At 51.8% G+C, this 19,853-nt stretch overlaps 8 protein-coding genes across 8 annotated transcripts; 3 read left to right on the plus strand and 5 right to left on the minus strand.

The window, feature by feature from the left end:
• Nucleotides 1-108: 108 nt before the first annotated feature.
• GT037_010224 (uncharacterized protein) lies at nt 109-2,157 on the minus strand (the record flags this gene model as incomplete). The annotated part of the gene is made up of 3 exons (XM_038935271.1): nt 109-462; nt 512-1,345; nt 1,396-2,157. 3 exons carry the CDS (start codon nt 2,155-2,157, stop codon nt 109-111), a joined length of 1,950 nt encoding a protein of 649 aa, XP_038782067.1.
• A 1,908-nt stretch (nt 2,158-4,065) lies between these two features.
• GT037_010225 (pectate lyase) lies at nt 4,066-5,174 on the minus strand (the record flags this gene model as incomplete). The annotated part of the gene is made up of 3 exons (XM_038935272.1): nt 4,066-4,497; nt 4,556-4,800; nt 4,853-5,174. The coding sequence occupies 3 exons, from the start codon at nt 5,172-5,174 to the stop codon at nt 4,066-4,068; spliced, it is 999 nt and encodes a 332-aa protein (XP_038782068.1).
• Nucleotides 5,175-5,895: 721 nt separating this feature from the next.
• GT037_010226 (uncharacterized protein) lies at nt 5,896-6,547 on the minus strand (the record flags this gene model as incomplete). The annotated part of the gene is made up of 3 exons (XM_038935273.1): nt 5,896-6,043; nt 6,097-6,313; nt 6,373-6,547. The coding sequence occupies 3 exons, from the start codon at nt 6,545-6,547 to the stop codon at nt 5,896-5,898; spliced, it is 540 nt and encodes a 179-aa protein (XP_038782069.1).
• An 861-nt stretch (nt 6,548-7,408) lies between these two features.
• On the minus strand, nt 7,409-8,346 carry GT037_010227 (adenine nucleotide alpha hydrolases-like protein; the record flags this gene model as incomplete). Its single annotated transcript, XM_038935274.1, has 3 exons — nt 7,409-7,630; nt 7,678-8,098; nt 8,153-8,346. The coding sequence occupies 3 exons, from the start codon at nt 8,344-8,346 to the stop codon at nt 7,409-7,411; spliced, it is 837 nt and encodes a 278-aa protein (XP_038782070.1).
• A 599-nt stretch (nt 8,347-8,945) lies between these two features.
• GT037_010228 (sulfite reductase hemoprotein beta-component) lies at nt 8,946-13,751 on the plus strand (the record flags this gene model as incomplete). Its single annotated transcript, XM_038935275.1, has 4 exons — nt 8,946-8,976; nt 9,086-9,225; nt 9,281-13,669; nt 13,722-13,751. The coding sequence occupies 4 exons, from the start codon at nt 8,946-8,948 to the stop codon at nt 13,749-13,751; spliced, it is 4,590 nt and encodes a 1,529-aa protein (XP_038782071.1).
• A 521-nt stretch (nt 13,752-14,272) lies between these two features.
• Nucleotides 14,273-15,593, plus strand: GT037_010229 (transmembrane transport; the record flags this gene model as incomplete). The annotated part of the gene is made up of 2 exons (XM_038935276.1): nt 14,273-14,392; nt 14,457-15,593. The coding sequence occupies 2 exons, from the start codon at nt 14,273-14,275 to the stop codon at nt 15,591-15,593; spliced, it is 1,257 nt and encodes a 418-aa protein (XP_038782072.1).
• Nucleotides 15,594-15,714: 121 nt separating this feature from the next.
• GT037_010230 (pyridoxamine 5-phosphate oxidase) lies at nt 15,715-16,443 on the minus strand (the record flags this gene model as incomplete). The annotated part of the gene is made up of 1 exon (XM_038935277.1): nt 15,715-16,443. The coding sequence occupies one exon, from the start codon at nt 16,441-16,443 to the stop codon at nt 15,715-15,717; it is 729 nt and encodes a 242-aa protein (XP_038782073.1).
• Nucleotides 16,444-17,752: 1,309 nt separating this feature from the next.
• GT037_010231 (uncharacterized protein) lies at nt 17,753-19,597 on the plus strand (the record flags this gene model as incomplete). Its single annotated transcript, XM_038935278.1, has 4 exons — nt 17,753-17,944; nt 17,997-18,526; nt 18,581-19,099; nt 19,168-19,597. The coding sequence occupies 4 exons, from the start codon at nt 17,753-17,755 to the stop codon at nt 19,595-19,597; spliced, it is 1,671 nt and encodes a 556-aa protein (XP_038782074.1).
• Nucleotides 19,598-19,853: the final 256 nt, after the last annotated feature.

The raw sequence follows: 19,853 nt of genomic DNA on the forward strand, positions 1-19,853 counted from the left end.
CGCATTGTGTTTTAACAATCAAAGATTACGCAAAGTTGGACTTGAAATTCGATGCATATGTTTGAGCGCATACGAAAGAACTGAAGATTACACTTGAAAGGCCTACATTTAATTCATAGCCCTGAATTGATCTGGTGTTTTTGAAAGGCGTGTCTCTCCAGTGACTGATTTGAGTCGCGGATTTGTCCTACGGACTAGGCCCAGGGCTTGCTCGCTGAGACATGCATCAACAGGCACAGAATCCTTAGCGACGCGCTTCTCCTCTGGACACGGGCGCTGGCAGTAATTGTCTGTCGGGTTGCAAACCCTTGTATACATCTTATCGAGCTCCGCATAAAGCTCAGAAGACCCGATCCTCTCACTGTCTGGCGCTATCACAACTAGCATCTTCTCTTCGATTAGGTCTAAAAGGTCATGAATAAACCGCGTGCAGGATCGGTCTGCGTGGATACGAGCAATCCACTCCAGTAGAGTCAGCATTATCGGCCATAGATATGGGATTGCGACTTACTTCATGAACTTCCTTTTTTACTGTGACAGCATGTTCGTAATACACCGATTCAGAAGCCGCTGGTGGTCGCAATCGATCTTGTGACGCAGTCAAGTCTTTGGACAAGATATCGAAGAAGATTTCACTCTTAGTCGTGTTTATTCCCGGTGTCGTCCGGTGGTCCTCGAATTGATTCAGCAATTTCTGGCCGCCAAGCATCCAGCACACCATTTCCAGAAGAAGACATCCATAAGTCCATATGTCGAACGCGCGAGATATCTTGCCACCCTTGAGATCGCATTCTGGTGGTCTGTATCCAGGAGTCGTGGGGAGACCTTCGCCAGGAACATTCGAGCGGCTCTGGGTGGATTTGAATTCAGTGAGTCCAAGGTCAGCAATGACAAGAGTACCCCTTTGGCTTTGTACCGGAGATGGGTACCAGAGGATATTCTCAGGTTTGATATCGCCATGGCGACCATACTTTTGCTTCGGCTCCAGGTTCCTCTTATGTGCGGGACTATGAATGGTTTTCAATGCACTAGCCATACCCACAATCTGCTTCGCAATCCATTGAATAGCTCTCACGTCCAGCTGCGTACCGCGGCATGGGTAGGGTTCACGTTCCCAATAGGATAGCAAGTCCCCTTCCGCCCATGGGAATAAGAGACAGTATCTGTCGGTTATGCTGTCTTTAACAGTCCAGGTCATCAATAATGTGACGATGTGCTCGTTTGGAGAACCGTTCAATCTTTGCAGAGCCTCGACCTCTTTCTCAAACCCAAGAGCTTGCTTGGAAACGTCGCCGTCTCTCCTGGGCAGAAGTCTCTTCAGTGCAAAGCATTCCGTCGTCTTGATCTAGTATCAAAAGTCAGTGGGTTCAGGACACACTACTTGCAACTGCGTACCGAGGGTAAGACATCATGGAAAGCGTGGCACTCAGGGTGAAGCTTCACTTTCGACACAGCACCATAGCCGGCTCTCTCGATGAACGTATCCTTTGTTATCGGCAGGATGGTGCTCTCGTCGAAATCCCTATGACTTGCACTATCTCTATCACGTCCTAGCAAGACGGGATTGACCTGATATTGATAGCTTATGAAGCCGTCTCGATTCGCATATGACCAATGACGATTGTTGAAGCAGGAGAGCACGTTTCCTTTCAGTAAGATTGAGCGTTTGCCGTGGTCCATCTGCTCCAAGGGCAAAGTCTCATCCGAAACCCCTTGCTGCATGCATTCGTAGATATCGTCGTGCTTCTCGAGCATAGTCAAGATGGCGAATACTTTCAAATAGCTTTTGAGGATGGTCTTTGGCGAAAGTTGACGGTCGGAAGCAGCGTATGGGCACCCCGATAACAGAGCTATGACGCGCTCTTCCGTGATGATGCGCTTTAGGCTTGCTTCGGACCAGAAATAGTCTTTCTGGAGGCCTTTTACACCTGCCTCTCGCAATTCCTCGTTAAGAGTAAGAGGCTCATTCTCGGCATCTTCAGCATTATCATGACGTTGAACGGTATCTCCGACTTCACGTATCGTGACGATGTTTGATGACGGTGCATGCATTGCATTTGATTTTAATACCTCATTAGGCAAAACCAATGTCGGAGGCTCGAGACCGCCAGGAAGTCTTGCCGCGGGTGTATCGGTGTTTAAATCGTAGTCGTACATCTTAGATACATGGGCCTGGTAGCCGACATGCAATAGCCAATGCGAGATGCTGGTAGTGTGCCAGTGCGAGATAACTCGTTTCTATGTTGTCAGAAAAGCAAGAGCAAACCTTGAATGTGAGGAAACGATGCGCTATTTCGTAGGCCACAGTCACAGTTTGTTGCCCTTATCACTTAAGCAACGACGGCCAGGCTGGAGTCCCACGACTAGGCTGCGATTCAGCCGACCTCGAAGCCGCCCAACCACCTTGATACGTACAGCCCATTCTGTGGCTTCTTTCAGGCTGAGCAATACACTCGCCTTTTGAGTCGTTGAGTTGGTGTAAGACGACGTGTTCTCATTGCTGAGATCTTGCATGAGGGGCACCTGCGCATGGTGGAGGACCTCGACCAAGCCCCGTCTCGCCACCTTATGCGGTGTGCAGTACAAATCGCCTGGGAAACGCCCATCAACCAAGGATTCACCAATATAGAAACTTGAAATCAGCTAGGTTGATCATCCACTGATGACCCTCGTTTGTCGGTGAACAACGCAGAGCATGCATCTGATGTAGGTCAGGCATCCGTGAGACGAAAATTGTTTGGGAGACTGAGAGCAGGCAAAAAGGCAAAATCATGCGATCGTCCACATGCTTGTCATCTTCGCAAAGAATGTTGTTGTTATAGGAAAGCTCAAGAGGCCGTAGCGCAAGCATTGTATGGTTACCCAAAGGGCACGTTGGCAGTTGCGCGTAGCGTGTGAGTCCCAGAGAATGCCAGAAACTAACTTCACCCCATGGAGACGCATATGAAGCTTCGCTATTGTCTTCATCATCAGTAAATCCAATTTCTATATTCTGCCTCAGATACTTTACGTTTTTTCCCAAGATACAACGCGCCTGATAGGGCTTGTCCATGCAACCCGTCATGACGTCAGTGTCTCCCACGATACGCTTACAGGCAACCGATGATCAGTCAAAGTAGCAGAACTGCCAATCAACATGTTTTCTCACCTCTCTGCAGTAACGATGTGTCTTATTACTTGCTTTTTTTTCGTGTGAAGGCACAACAACATGAGATATGAATCGAAATGATATCGCGTATACTTTGCAGAATCGCAGGGCTGAACGATGTATGAATGACACCGAATTGTCTGGTCAGAACATCCTGACGAATGAGACAGATCAAGAAACTAAGATGGAGTTGTGTTACGCCTCGGCTGAGAATGAAATTGAGTCGTTTTGTTGTATTGATGCCATTGTAATGGGATCATATCGTTGCATATACCAATAGTAGGTACTGACGTGTCATAGCTATGGCACGACGCAGTATCTTTCTTCTCTGCTTATTTATGTTACAACCTGACTATACGTTAGAAGCGATTGGAGTAAGAGGGCATCAGAAATGGCTCCTGACAATTGCGGGACAGCACCGAGACAGCTGAGTCATCGCTTGAGCTTGTGAAAGGACGTGTAGAGATGGCGTGCTGCCTGTAGATGAAGATATTGTAGTTATTTGGCACGGAATGGATTGGTTGTATTTGCTCAACTTTCCACATACGACCATAGGACACTGAAAATTAGGCTTCCCGTCCGCTCAGCCATATACAAGCAGTGTACCGGCGGATTAGTAGTTAGGTGGGTGACCACTAGCGAATCCCCGCTGTTGTATGTTTTTGTTTTTGCTTTTGCGTATCGTAGTGGAGGTGGAGTGGGTCAGGATTTCGGTGGCCGAGTACTGGCCGAGCAACAACTCCAACCATTTGATGAGGATAACACATCATCTAATCGTTTTTTTTGTGGAATCGTAACATCATTCATGTCGTCCAACGCCTTTCCTGGTGTAAAGGTAGTATAGTCGTCGATTCAGGATTAGAAACGTCAGTACTGGCATATCATGAATTGTACCTAGCCCTCCAACCACAACCACTCTAGAACGACAGTGTCTGCCCTGCCTCCTTGGTAACAGCAGCCTTGACATTCGCGCTTCCCAGCAACTCATACTTGTAAGGAAAGCTTTGCGCATTGAGCTTACCCAGAGGCGCTGTGTTGGCGCTCTGTCCGCCGAACAAGACGTCTTCAACAACTGCAAATCCGTCTTCAGCACTGCTCTCCGTGTAGACCATCTTCTTGCCACTGTTCTCAAAGACGGTACTTTGAACCAGAGCTTGCGCGCCCATGCGGGAGTTCACGCCCGTAGACTGTTCGTTGTAGTAGTTGTTGAAGATGTGCGCTGTGCCGAAACGGAGCAGTGGGCCGCGACTGTTGACGCGGTAGAAGTGGTTGTTTGCGTATGTTACGCGGAGATGGCCGGTATCTTCAGCGGCATTCTTGTCGGAGTGCCCTACGAGGGTGCCTTTGGACTGTTTCGCGTTAGTCATTGTTCAGCATTGCAGAGGGACGTGAGATGATAGAACACACATGGTTGTGGAAGTAAGTGTTGGAGATGGTGACAAAGTCCGCAGCATGCGAAAGGTCGACCAAGCCGTCATAGGTGTCCTTGCCCACCGACTCGTCACCGGAGTAATCGCAATGGTCGACCCATACATTCGTAGAGAGCTGGATGGTAGTGCCATCGCCGTAGGCAGCAGGCACTTTGCTGATCTTCATGTTACGCACGATGACATTCTTCTGGCCTAGAATCGTGAGGCCAATGCCAGTGAGGGCTGTAGAGAGTCAGTTAGGGATCAGTGAGGCAAGTAGACATTAGGGGCATACAGCTTCCAGTCTTCCCGATGATGGTCTTATCCGAGCTGACCTGGACCTTCGCGGCACCACTGATGGCTCCTTGGACGACAATGTTCAAAGGTCCAGTGGAGTTGGCCGCAGCCGAGAGCTGGGGTAAAGTGCTGACAGTGGTAGTAGGGCCGCCTGCTCCGCCTTTGGTGCCTCCATTTGCCATCGCGTAGCCGATGTTAGCAGCATCTGTAATGCTAGCTCTCTTCTGCAGGGCCTTTGCCGGTTCTTCCTGGATGGTCGGAGTAGGTGATGCTGTGACTGCGGTCATCACGAGGAGGACGAGAGATGTAGGGAGTTTCATGACTAGTGTTGTTGTGATGTTGTGTATGTTCTGCTGGAGATTACACGAACATACTCAAGTTGAATTATGTATAAAGTATCGGCGTTTGAACCGCAATAATTGTTGCTATCCATCTACACGAAGCTGAAAGTGTGGCTTGTTTTCCGACAGCTTCATATCAACGATGAACTCTCTTAGGTGGGATTCGATCGCGAACGGCGCCGCGGCAGCATCCTCATGCAACAGGCACCATGCGCCTCTCCACATGACCAATGTGTGGCTTGATACGGCGGCTTGGACGTGTATTATGGCTATACCCGAGCGTTGGCTGATGTATGCGAAACCTCTTGGTCCCGGAGAATCCTCTGGTTGGAGGAAGTCGAAAAGCTCCGATGACCCCAGATTTCTGTTCGCTCAATATCGAGAGGCAGAGTCTGGGGAAGGTGTTGGCTCTAGGAAATTCTGCGGGGAAGTTTCTTCCTTGGTAAATCTTGGATGAATGCATCAGCGGATGAGGCGCATGATTGCAGTCGACGCTGATCCAAGTTGGCTCCCAGCGTCTTCCAAAATGTACCCCGCAAGCGTGCGATATATGAGTTCGGCACGTCGGAGACCTGAAGGTAGTTAAAAGCATTTTGAGACAAAGTCATTTGGAAATCTGAGGTCGTGTCATGAACTGCGACTCAATTGACCGCGACACCTCTTGTGAACACAACCATGCGTACGGACGCGACCCCGATCCTTAGCTCCGACGATGTCTCTGGTATCCAGCATTCGTTCCACCGACCATAATGTTTGCATTCCCGTTGGCTACTGCAAATCCCGCGCAACTTCCGTCAGGCCTTGTGCAGCCGTCAATGACCGCTAAGAGCCCTACTGACAAATCGATGCTACTTGGTGTGTCAGATTGATTATCGCCAAAGGTGGCAGAAGCTGAGCATACCAGTAGCTACTCTCGTGGCCTCCTGTTCGACCTATACCAACGACGACAGTATCGATTCCATGCCAACACAATGCTCTCGCCTCTCTATTCTCCAACTCGCAGGGCGTCCGGCCTAGGCTCCGAAGATAGTGGTAGCAGACGATGAGATTTTCGACGCTAGTGTAAGCGCTGTCTTCTGGTCCGCATACCAGTTCGTTGTCCGAGGTGGTTATTTGAGCTGTAGAGTATTAAGTGATGTCACATATGAGTACATGGCCCATGAACACGAAGTCTTACCAGTCAAACCTCCCGGCAACGGCAACTCATATAGGTCAGCTGAAGTCAGGTTAAGAGATTCTAGTGACGGAAGCCCAGGACCCGGGATGATCTCAGGTCGATCGTCAGGAATTATAGCCGCATGAATGGTCAACGTCAACAGAAGCGAGACTTGAGAGAACGCCGTGAGAAGCATGATGGGGGACGAAACGCTTTGAGTACGTCCAAGATTCCCTTTGCCTATTCTAATCGGAAAGAAAGATATATTTGCTTGCAAATATTCCTTAATGCAACGTTGCGATATTCACGAACGTCTGCTGTTCGTCGGTTTGTTGATGGCGTCCATTGTTGGTGCTTCCAGTAGACTTCATGTCCGCTTGCCTATCCACGTTGCATACATTAGCTTCGGGAACAGACCGTGCAGACTGGCGTGATCCACCGACCAGTATAACTTAGCACATTTGCTAGAATATTTCTGCAGACTCGTTGGACAACATGATAGACTGTGTGCGCCCAAGGTTACTAGCAGTGAGCCCCAGCGGTTGACAACTCATGCAATCACGGGTCGGCACATACTCGTGCTACAATGCGCAAACCACTTCAAACACAAAGCTTTCCACAGAAGCCCACTTCATGTCGTGCTGTAGGTCTGCTTGTACCTCGCGTGATTGCGGACGGTTGCAGTTGTCGCGAACGGCGTCATTGTCGAAGTGGTAACACCAACTCAACTTCCAGGATATCCACTTGGTCGGGATCTAACCAGGACCTGGCTGGAAGAGATGCGTTCGGCTTATTATGAAATCTAAAATCGATCCAGCATACGTCCTGAGTATGAATGCGAATGCGGAGCTAGAATCTCCGAGAAATAACCGCGGACGGAGAAATCGGGGATCCTCCGAGAATAATCCAGCATGTCGAAAAGAACACTAAACTCGTCCCTAAAGTCTGGAAAGTAGCCGCTACCTGGAGTATAAAGCGCGTGTTGTTAACTGAAATGAACGTCATCGCGCGATGCAACAAAATACAGATACAATGCATATGCAATATCACCATGTTTCTACCTATCTCTCCCTAATCTCTCCTCGTAGTCATCTACCAGTTCGTATGCCGGCCGGAACTTGGGCTTCGGGGCGCCGTTCTCTCTCTCAGCTTGCGGTACTTGTTGCGTAGACGGTTGGCGCACGAGCTTCGGGTTCGGGTGCGTATCAGTCGTCCCGCCTAACGAGGTGTATCCACGGTCGTATAGAGAACAGTAGGGTATGTTGAGGAAGCGTATAAACTAGACATGTCAGTAAGCAGGTACGAAGTCGCACAAATCCCACATACCGTCCATATATCCACGTAGTGCCAGTCTATGACGGGATGTATCCGTACAAAGGCCGGCCACCCTGAGTCTGTTGGGTCGAAATGCTTCAAATGCTCGCCATGCGGATCTGTCCGCCGCGTCCCCACCAGTATCGCCTTGACCGACGGCGTGTCTTTTAAGTAGTCGGCAAAGGCCGCTTTCATAGGCTTTGCATATTCCAACAGAGCCAGCGAGTATATCTTGCTACTGTGCGCGACAAACTCCTCGACCTCGGGGAAGGGATGCGCGTCTTGTATGTACACGCACTGCACGGCGGTCTCGATGCTGGACGAGGGATTCGGGGTCTGCGTTAGACCCCGTCTGTGCATGGCGCAGAGGTAGAGCACAAGAAGGACGAGGCAGTCTTTGCCGCCATTATACGATAGAGAGAGCTCTGGCAGACTACATAGCTGTCAGTCCCCAGCTGCCGCCCCGCCCCGCAGTGTAGTCACCAACCTGTACTTGTCCAGTGCCTCCCCTATGACGCTCAGCGACGTGTGCGTCTGCTCCTGCACATTCTTGACGCGCTCTGATACATCCTTGGCGGCCAGAAACGTGGCTATGCGGTCATTGATGCGCGTGCATAGCTCGTGGAAGGGCAGCGGGGTATCGGAGACGAGGGGATCTGAAAATCCAGAGGCGGTGTTCATTGCAATAAAGGTACGCTAATCACGACATCAGATGCAGATGCAAGCGATTACGGTAAGGGCAGGTATGGTGTCGACGATTGGTCGTACGGGCGTGCTGGTTCATGCCATGGTGCATGTGTCGGCCATGCCAGGAGAGGCGAACAGGTGGAGGTAGCCTGTGCTCCTATCGATAAGGCTGGTCCTCGGCACGTCCCGATACGGCAAGGCGGCGCTGCCCTCACCTGGCCACTCAGACATGCGGGAGTAAGCATCACGACCACCGTCGGCCAGGACTCCACCACGAGATGCACTATGGGTGAAATTCGGTCCTCAGCCTCGCGTCGAGCTTGACAAGCAGATCTAGCCAAGTGCATTACACCGAACTCGCGCATCTATGATGGTCTGATTCGCCGCTCTTCGGCCCTCGCCCCAGACCCTGAAGTGCACTAAAATATTGCGTGCTTTCGGCACGCGTTGTCATGACCTCTTAAAGGGAATTTTTCCATTGCCGTTGCCGCTCACTATGAGGACTGTCGCCGACGGTCCGAACTATTACTACTCCTCGTCTCCCCCGTAGACATTTCCTTACTGTTACCGTCAACCCTGAATTTGCAGTCAATATGGGGTCCATCTCGACTGCAGGAGAGGCCGGTATGTCCCCGCAACCATTCGCCCCGCCATTGCCTCTGCCCCAGCACGTCGTTGCACCAGAGCAGTTGTGGGGTCCAAAGTCACATATACTGACTCTTGTATTGTCTAGTGGCCCGAATTGCCCACTTGGCCTCCGACGTGATTGTGTCGGTCGTCCCTTCCTTCGAGGCCGAATCTGAGTTCTCCGAGCCTCTGCGAGGACTACAGAAGCACAACGCGCCTAGCGTTGTTTGCAAGACACAGCCAGAGGTATGTCTGCATGATTTGGCCGTATCCGACGCAATTGTACTAACTTTGCCCCCAGATCCTCACAGTCCGCCAAAATGCGGATCCCCTTCTCTCTGTTTTCCAGCCCATCCGCGCAGGCAAGCTCACCAGCGTCACCACAACCTCTTCCATCCTTGTAAAGTCGATACCACACCTATACAAGCTCGCCCAGTACCCCGTCGTTCTCCACGTATCGGTAGCGCCATCGGGCTTCCCCGACTTTTCCGACATCACCTCAATCCGCCAATCTGGATTCGCCTTCATCCAGTCGGAGACACTGCAGGAGTTGCAGGATCTTGCTCTGACTGCACATGCCTTGGCTATCAAGTCGGGCAAGGGTGTCATTCACTTCTTCGACTCAGGCGCGACTGCTTTCAAGAAGACGGTTGAAGTCGAAGATGCCGACCTCGTCCGAAGTGTCATCGACCTGGACGCGGCAGCAGCATACCAGAACACCAAGTCAGAGGAGACATCGCTGTACGCCGATGATGGCAGGAGTTCGACACTGTCCTTCGCTCGGAGCCAGGCTGTCAACGCCGCCCCAGCAGCAACATCAGCTAGCGCTCCTGAGCAGGCCAAGTCACTTCCGGCATCGGAGAGGAACAGCGAGCGCGCCGAATCGTCCTCTGGTTCATCACAGCGCGATGCTAGCACAAGCGGCGCGTCCGTGTCCTCCGCAACTACTGTCGAATCTCTGATCTCAAAACCTGTCTCATCCGAGGACATCTACCGCTTCGCCACACAGATCTGGGGAACCATTCGGGATGCCACCGGTCGAAGCTACGATGCATTCGCTTTCTCTGGTACTGGCACCGAGGAGGCCGCCATCTTCCTCTTCGGTGCTGACACTGCTGTGTTTGCCACCGAGCTGGACAGTGTCGAGGAGACCAAGGCATATGCCAACACAGCCGTCATCACCGCGAGGTTATACCGCCCCTGGTTGGGTGCCTCGCTTGCGCCTATGCTTCCCTCATCGCTCAAGAGGATCGCTGTGCTAGAGCAAGTTCGAAGAAAGACTACCCGCTGGGGCCCTGTACTGCTCGACCTTCTGATGTCCCTGAAGTCGACTGGCGGTGCCTCCCCCATGGTTGTAGGATACCAACTTGGCTACATCAACGAGGAGACTGTGTCCCAAGCGATGCGCGGTGTCTTCCAGAACTTGATGAGCGAGACACCTGTGCAGAACCTCGTCATCGGCAACCTCGATGGCCCGGAGCCCCAGGCTATCAAGGCCGAGCAACCAGGGTTAGAGAACGCCTACATGAAGATCTTGAACCAGGTCTTTGGTGAGAAGCTCCACATTGCTAACCAGCTTGGTTCGCAGCACGCCGGCATCTCCAACGAGATCTCCTCTTCCCCGGAGTACGGATTCGGCTCACTAGTAGCGCGCAAGGAGCACCGAAGGCGATTGGTAGACGAGGCTGCGGCTGCTTCCAAGGAGAATGCGTTCACCACACAAGCACCCAAGGAGTGGCTATCCAAGTGGGCACTCAACGCTGATGACACTGACAAGGCCAACGAACTTGCTTCTGAAGTCATCGCTCGTCTGGGCACCGACGGCTCGCCCGTTGCCAGCCAACTGTTGTCGTCAAAGAAGCTCTTCTACAAGGAATCCCCGTGGTTGATTGGGTCAGACGCTTGGGCGTACGACCTCGGAAACTCTGGTGTCCACCACGTACTGGCCTCTGGCGAAAATGTCAACATGCTCATCGTCGACTCAACCCCCTACTCTGAACGCGCAGCCGCTGACGCCGCGAGGCGCAAGAAGGACATTGGTCTGTACGCAATGAACTACGGAAATGCCTACGTCGCATCGGTCGCTGTATACAGCTCTTACACCCAGGTCTTGGAGGCTATGATCGAGGCCGACAAGTTCGACGGTCCATCCGTTGTGCTTGCATACCTTCCTTACGAGAAGGAGAATGACACACCTCTGACCGTTCTGCAAGAGACCAAGAAGGCTGTCGATCTTGGCTACTGGCCCCTGTACCGATGGGACCCACGTGCCGATGAGAAGGGCGAAGAGAACTTCAAGCTTGACTCGGAGCGCATTAAGAAAGAGCTGGAGGAGTTCCTCTCCCGCGACAACTACATGTCCCAGGTCATGAAGAGACATCCCGAGTTCTCGTCCAACATCTCTGGGTCCTACGGCACTGAGGTCAGACAACTGCAAAAGCGCAAGGCCAAGGATGCCTACAGCAAGCTTCTCGAAGGTCTCCAGGGCGACCCAATGACCATTCTCTTCGCTTCCGACAACGGCAACGCCGAAAACCTAGCCAAGCGTCTTGGAAACCGCGGCAAGGCTCGAGGTCTCAAGACCATGGTCATGGCCATGGATGATTTCCCGATCGAAGACCTGCCCAATGAGCAGAACGTTATCCTGATGACCAGTGTAGCCGGTCAGGGAGAATTCCCTCAGAACGGTCGAACATTCTGGGAAACCGTCAAGGACTCCACCGATTTGGATCTTGCGACAGTCAACTTTGGTGTCTTCGGTCTCGGTGACAGTCACTACTGGCCACGCAAGGAGGACAAGATCTACTACAACAAGCCCGCAAAGGACCTTTATGCTCGTCTTCTTACTCTCGGTGGCAAGCCTTTGGCGGAGTGTGGTCTTGGTGATGACCAAGACCCGGACGCCTACCAGACTGCGTACGCTGAGTGGGAGCCAAAGCTTTGGGAGAAGCTCGGCGTTGCCAACGTTGAGAACTTGCCCGAGGAACCAGCGCCGTTGACCAACGAGGATATGAAGGCCGCTTCAAACTTCCTCCGAGGTACTATCGAGGAGGGTTTGGCCGACACCAGCACCGGCGCCATCTCGGCAAGCGACCAACAGCTCACCAAGTTCCACGGTACCTACATGCAGGATGACCGAGATCTTCGCGACCAGCGCAAGGCACAGGGTCTCGAGCCAGCGTACTCCTTCATGATTCGTTGCCGGCTACCCGGAGGCGTCTCTACGCCTAAGCAGTGGCTGCAGATGGACGAGATCAGCACGAAGCTCGGTAACGAGACCATGAAGCTGACCACTCGACAAACCTTCCAGTTCCACGGCGTCGTAAAGGGCAAGCTCAAGCCAGCTATGCAGGCTATTAACAAGGCGTTGATGACCACCATCGCAGCTTGCGGTGATGTCAACCGAAACGTCATGTGCAGCTCTCTGCCGACTCAGTCAAAGTACCACGGCCAGGTCCACAACATTGCACAGAAGATCAGCGACCATCTCCTTCCCTCTACCACTGCTTACCACGAGATCTGGTTGGAGGACGACGAGACAAAGCAGAAGCGCAAGGTTGCTGGTGAGGCTGTCCAGGACCACGAGCCCCTCTACGGCCCCCTCTACCTCCCACGAAAGTTCAAGATCACCATTGCCATTCCTCCTCACAACGACACCGATGTGTACGCTCACGACATTGGTCTCATCGCAATCAAGGGCGAAGACGGAAACCTTGTAGGTTTCAACGTCCTCGCCGGTGGTGGCATGGGTGTTACGCACAACAACAAGAAGACATACCCGCGAACCGGAAGCATGTTTGGCTACGTCCCAACTGAGCAGGTGCATCTTGTTTGCGAGAAGATCATGCTCGTCCAGCGCGACCACGGTGACCGCAAGAACAGGAAGCACGCCCGTCTCAAGTACACCATCGATGACATGGGTGTTGATGTCTTCAAGGGCAAGGTTGAAGAGCTCTGGGGTCAAAAGTTTGACGAGCCCAAGCCCTTCAAGTTCCAAAGCAACATCGACACCTTCGGCTGGCAAAAGGATGAGACCGGCCTCAACCACTTTACCTTCTTTATTGAGAACGGTCGCATTGAGGACACTGCCGACTTCCCCATGAAGACTGGTCTCATCGAGGTAGCCAAGGTACACAAGGGCGAGTTCCGGTTGACTGGTAACCAGCATTTGATCCTAGCCAACGTCGCCGACGAAGATCTGCCGGCCATGAAGGAGCTGCTGAAGAAGTGGAAGCTTGACAACACCAACTTTTCTGGTATGAGGCTGTCCAGTTCCGCCTGTGTTGCCTTCCCCACTTGCGGTCTTGCCATGGCCGAGTCAGAGCGTTACCTGCCTGAGCTCATCTCCAAGCTTGAGGGTACACTCGAAGAATCTGGTCTGCGACAAGACAGCATCGTCATGCGCATGACTGGTTGCCCTAACGGTTGCGCACGTCCTTGGCTCGCCGAGGTTGCTTTCGTTGGAAAGGCCTATGGCGCGTACAACATGTATCTTGGTGGTGGTTACCATGGCCAAAGGCTGAACAAGCTTTACAGGAGCTCGATCAAGGAGGAAGAGATTCTGGAGATTCTGCAGCCGATGATCAAGCAATACGCCAAGGAGAGGAACGACGGAGAGCACTTTGGTGACTTTGTCATTAGGAAGGGTTACATTAACGAGACCACGCACGGAACAAACTTCCACGACAACGTAAGTTGACTGAAGTCACAAATACATGACATTCATGCTAACATTATCACAGACTGCGGAACAAGAGTCAGATGGCGAGTGAACCACAGCCATGTGAAGGATAGGTTTCATAGGATCTTCTTCGCGTCTGTCGATCTTACGACAATTTATGATCATTTCAAGGCGTTTCATGGGGAAGTCCAAGCGGTTGGGAAAGTTATGTCTATACTTTATGACTGCTCGTATGATTAAAAGGAATGAATGATACCACAGCAAGTGTTTGATACTTCTATCACAGCTTCTTAGCGAGTGCCGGGATGATTCACTGTTTTGGTGTTGTGTCACGCCACCTTCGGGCGCTCCCGTGCCACCTCAACAAGAGACAAGGGGCTCTAGAACATGTGGCATCCTGCACATCGTTACTGTTGTTGACATTACCTGCAGCTTCAGCACGAGCCAGTGCGCATAAACATGGAAATACGACGATGCGTCAACCGGAGGCGCCTTCGCCTGATGACCGCTCTGAAACTTTCAGCACCAATAACAGCATCACCTGTTGTTGTGCCCACTGGAAACCATTTTCTTTAGTTGAAGAAAATTGCAGAACAAGCACCGCACGCTTAGATGTCGCAAAGACTATCTCGAGCATCCTTCGATCCAGAACAGGGGAATGAGTCCTCGATCACGTTAGCAGAGGAGCAGAGACCGACAACTTTTCTAGAGAGACTTGAGCACTTCACATGGGTACATACCAAAGAAACCTAGTCGTGTCTTGACATGTTCATGGACTAATTGTTTCGACGCGCAGGCATGGTTCACGCTCCCGATGTCAACTGGAGGCTTAGCGCTGCTGCTCCATCCCGACAACCAGGCCAACACATTTTCCGGTCTCCTTGCCATCGGAAGGGTGGTTTATGTCTTCGAAACCATCCTTTTCATAGCAGTCGCATGCGCCATAAGCTTCCGTTTTGTACGATACCCACGATTACTCAAGGAAAGCTTGATCCACCCTTCTGAAAGCCTCTTCTTTGCAACATCCTTCCTTTCTCTCGCCAGCATAATCGGCGGTATGCACCTGTATGGCTTGCCAATATGTGGAGCATGGCTTCTTGTCGCCTATCGTATCTTGTTCTGGCTTTACTTTGCGGCTACCTTTGTCGTAGCCATCTGCAGCTATTATTCCCTCTTCTCATCACCAGCTCTTAAGATCCAGGACACGACACCTGCCTGGGATCTGCCCATATTTCCCTTCATGTTATCTGGAACGCTGGCTGCTATCGGTGCAGGACACCAAGCAGAGGCGCACGCAGTTGCCATGATCGTCGCCGGACTTACAGCACAGGGCTTGGGTATGACTGTCAGCCTACTCATGTATGTCATGTACGTTCATCGAATGATAGAATGGGGCTTTCCTAGTCAGAAGAGCAGGCCGGCAATGTTCATCGCTGTTGGACCGCCCGCATTTACTTCGCTGGCGATTATTGGCATGGCCAGGGCGTGGCCAGTGACTACTAACTTTTTCGGCGTAGGTGGGCAAGCTACGGCTCGCATACTAGAGTTGCTTGCGACGATGGTGGCAGTGTTCATCTGGAGTTTGGCACTCTGGTTTTTTTGCATCGCGTTGTTGAGCATACTTGCTGTGGCTAAAGAGATGACGTTTCGTCTTAACTGGTGGGCGTTTGTGTTTCCGAATGTTGGCTTCACACTTGCAACCATCAAGATTGGGGATGCGTTTGAAAGTACGGTAGTGGGCTGGGTGGGCAGTGTTCTGACGATGTGTCTTGTTGCTACCTATGTATTCGTGTTCACGATGTGCGCAAGGGCAGTAGTCAAACGGGAGATATTGATCGAAGGCAAGGATGAAGACACGTACGTCGGCGAGGAGAAGCCAAAGGTTAGACGGGGCGAAGAAACTTTAGTGAAAGCCCAAGAAAAGCATGTATGATAGAGTGGAGATTGTGATGGGCTCGTAAATTCCACGTCTTCAATCGTCGTCTCCAAACTCTCTGGTGTAATTCTTGGTCCTTGGCCAAATCAACCACACCTTTCCAACGCCATTTCTCTTTTTAAGGGCTCAACCTTTCAATCTTCCACTCCGTCTCCTTGATCCCCTTCGCATCTTCCTCCCCACCAACCTTCCTGTAGACAAACCGGTCATGCAGCCGGCTTGGCCGTCCCTGCCAAAACTCCATCATCTGTGGCACAATTCTCAGTCCGCCCCAAAACTCCGGCACTGGGATCTTGTCCTTGCCACTAAAACTCTTCTCCACGTCTTCCACTCTCTTCTCTAGCTCCTCTCTTGACTCAATCACACTGCTTTGCTGACTGGCCCATGCCCCGATTCTTGAGCCGCGGATCCTCGTATCGTAGTAAACCTGCGATTCCTCAGACGTAAGGCGCTCCACAGTTCCTTCAACTCGAACCTGGCGCTCAAGTTCGCGCCAGTGGAAAGTCAATGCCGCATGCGGATTACTTCGCACGTCGCTCGCTTTGCGACTCGTATCCCAGTTTGAGTAAATGACGAAGCCGCGATCGTCCAGCTCTTTCATATACAGTGTTCGTGCTGAGACTCTGCCGCTGGGTAGTTCAGCGGTGGACAAGGTGACGGTTTCCGGCTGGTAAACGTTGTTGGCCTGGGCCTCCTGGAACCACTTGTGGAATTGGTCGGTTGGAGAGGGAAGGAGATCATCACGGTCTAGGGCGCCTTTGTTGTATTGGGTTGCATGGCCAGGGTCTTCAGAGTTGCTCGTAGGCGCGAAGATCTTCTTCGCTGACTCAGTAGCTGAATGCAGCATACTTTTTGGTCGGCGCTGGGTCGTCTGCGGGTAATTTACACTTGAAAGCGATGCGCGTTGGCGTATGTAGCCTGCACTACCGACGATGCTTGTAGATCTTTTTAGGGGATTTGTACACCTGAGTTTAAGCATTGATTTCTGCAGGGTGTGGTGGAGATTGGTACGTCGAGTGACTCGTGGCGTGATTCAAGCGATGCAATTGCTAGGTGAGTCCTCACGATCGGAGCGAAGTGGGGTGACGTAACGAGATGCTATCGCTTCACCTAGGATCTCACACAAACCTCACACATCCACCAACTACAAGGGAGGGAGGGCTCAAGGCTCGCATATGGCTGTTACAATGTTTCGAGAATATTCCTGCTGGAAAACCGTCGCTGCCGCGGCGTAAAGCCCTGAAGCCTTCTTGTACGCCAAGCCAACAAACGGCCCGTGTGAGATGTGTTTACTCGTTGCGCCGTGACCTCATAAAACCCTTTACCTGTGCTGTAGGAACGACAAACTGAAGGTCATGTCTCGAAAAGCTAATGGTATAGTTATACAAGCCATACCCCTTGGGTTCGAGTAGGCAATAGTGTGTGTTTACTGGTTATGAAATTCTAGCGACTAGAGCTAACTCAATATTACAAAGGTAATGAAGGGGAGAAGTCTGAAATCAGTCGTCGGAACTGCGATCGTGATAAATACAGAGATTCAGAAGAACGATATCCATGGCGAGACACCTACCTTTCCGCTGGGCATCCACTACCTCAGACCTCTTCATCTCTCTACCAATCTCAACTCTGGATACTACGATAGAAACAACATTGAAAGTTGTTGCGGTGTTCCTGGTGTGTTGCGAAATGACAAGTATTTGAAGACATATCCACTACGTCGCAGAACTGCATTGAATCGCGTGAACGGCACCTAGGTACTTAATCTAGGTGCTTGGACAGTGAAGTGAGTTATCATCCCGGACTTCTACACCAAGGTACTAAGAGATTCCTCTCTCATGCGCGATTGTTTGGAACGGTTCTGCCCTGGAGCCACAGGAAACTTTGCAGAGGCTACAGATGGCAATACATGTTTTGCGATGGGTCATTTCGAAATTAAGAGCAAGCGGTTTAGCCAGTGATCGCTTGACCACGACAGGCTGAAGGATGATGGGATGATGCTGGCCTGGTGCGATGGAGTTGAGTTGGGCGCGACGAGCTCTCGGAGATCTTGACAGACTGAAAGGGGTTAGGCAAGGACCCCCACATGTGGATGCCCCACCACAAGCCGCCAACCCTGCGGACATCCGCTTACTTCATACACCTATCTGGCGGTAACAATGCCCGACTCAACTACCTACCGATACGATCTGGGCTCCTACCGTCGAAAGATCAGCACCTCTAGCTCGAAAGCACAGGAGTGGTTTGATCGCGGCTTGGTTTGGTGTTATGCGTTTCACCATGAAGAGTCCGCCCGATGCTTCGAACGGGCCATCGACGAAGACCCAAATTGCGCGATGGCTTATTGGGGTGTAGGTGACTGACATAGTCGGGATTTTTTTGGTTCCCCAGCTGATTGCACAGCTCGCGTTCGCCCTCGGGCCGAATTACAATAAACCTTGGGACTTGTTTGATGAGAAAGAGCTCAAGGCCACACTAAGAAAAATAAATGAAGCGAACGAAAAGGCCAAACAACACGCAACCCAATCTACGGATGTCGAAAGAGCACTAATCGATGCCGTGCAAGTGCGTGTGCCGAAAGGTCTAGACGAGGCTGCTTTTCAGGCGTGCAACGAGGAATATGCCGAGGCCATGAGGAGCGTTTACGGGAATTTCTCTAGTGACCTCGACATCGCTTCGCTTTATGCAGACTCACTCGTATGCCTCTCGGCGTGGAATCTCTGGGATCTCAAGACGGGCGAGCCAACACCTGGTGCTCGCTCATTAGAGGCCAAGGCTGTGCTCGAAAAAGCTTTGCAGCAAGAGAGCTCACACAAACATCCAGGAGTTCTCCATCTGTACATTCATCTCATGGAGATGTCAGCGACGCCGGAAGTAGCCCTTGTCTATGCCGATCATCTAAGAAAACTTACCCCGGACGGAGGACACTTACTGTAGGTATACGTTGAGTTGTAAGCGAAGTACGTACTAACGCCATACAACCACAGACATATGCCGTCCCATCTGGACATCCTTGTTGGTGACTATCGACGTGCCATTGACGCTAATGCGGATGCCTGCCGTGCTGACGAGAAGTACGTTGCCGAGCATGGGGTGAGAAACTTCTACTCATTCTACATGATGCACAACTATCACTCGCTCGTGTATGCAGCCATGTTTGCAGGGCAGTTCAAGGTCGCACTGGAGGCAGTCAACCGGATGGAGGCATCGCTGCCTGAGTCGCTGCTGCGTATTGAAAGTCCGCCCATGGCAGACTGGTTGGAGAACTTCGCGTCAGTACGGGTCCATGTCCTAGTTCGTTTCGGACGATGGCAGGATCTTATCGCACTCGAGATGCCGTCTGACACGGACCTCTTTTGTGTGACAGCAGCAATGATACATTATGGCAAAGGCGTTGCATATGCCGCTACTGGCGACGTCGAAAAGGCGCAAAAGGAACGCGATGCCTTGGCTCAAGCAGTGGAACGTATCCCACCATCGCGGATATGCGGAGATTTTCCTAACAGGTACAGTACAGTCAAAGTTTCCGGAGCGGCGGGAACCCCATGTGTAAAGAGCTTACTAACCAAGATAGGTCTAACGTCGTGCTGCAAGTTGGAGTTGCAATGTTGGACGGCGAGCTTGAGTACCGGAAAGGCAACTACGAGGAGGCTTTCAAACACCTTGAGACGGCAATTGAACGTGATGATAACCTCGTATACGCCGAGCCTTGGCCATGGATGCAACCGACACGCCATGCATATGCTGCCCTGCTGATGGAGCAGGGCCGAATAGAAGATGCGGCAGCAGCCTACAAAGCAGATCTGGGGTTCGATGATACGCTACCGCGGGCGAGGCAACATCCGAACAACGTATGGGCCCTGCGCGGCTACCATGAGAGTCTGGTGGCTTTGGGTCGGAGGGACGAGGCCGGTATCATTGGGCAGCAGCTAAGAGTCGCACTCGCTGTAGCTGATGTTAGTGTCGACGTGAGTTGCTACTGTCGACGTAGTGGGAATGCGTAGACGGACGGGAGCCGACATGTTTATCAGGATACGATCGTCGTCGAAGAAACACGCAGTTGCTGGCCAGTTGAGCGTCTTCCCGTGTCCGCGTCGCCAGCGAACTCTTTCAGGTGCTTGTTGAGGCCGATCTCCTGACTTGGGTTAAACGACAGGAGAGGTTCCTGCGGTGTGAATATACCAGGGTCGTCAGGAGTCGCTGTCCATGCTGATGTCTTTTCGAGCGGTTGAACGCAGCTCAGTTTCCTTATCGGACTGA

The sequence above is a fragment of the Alternaria burnsii genome (assembly GCF_013036055.1).
Source record: "Alternaria burnsii strain CBS107.38 chromosome Unknown 726, whole genome shotgun sequence".
Taxonomy (NCBI): Eukaryota; Fungi; Ascomycota; class Dothideomycetes; order Pleosporales; family Pleosporaceae; genus Alternaria; species Alternaria burnsii.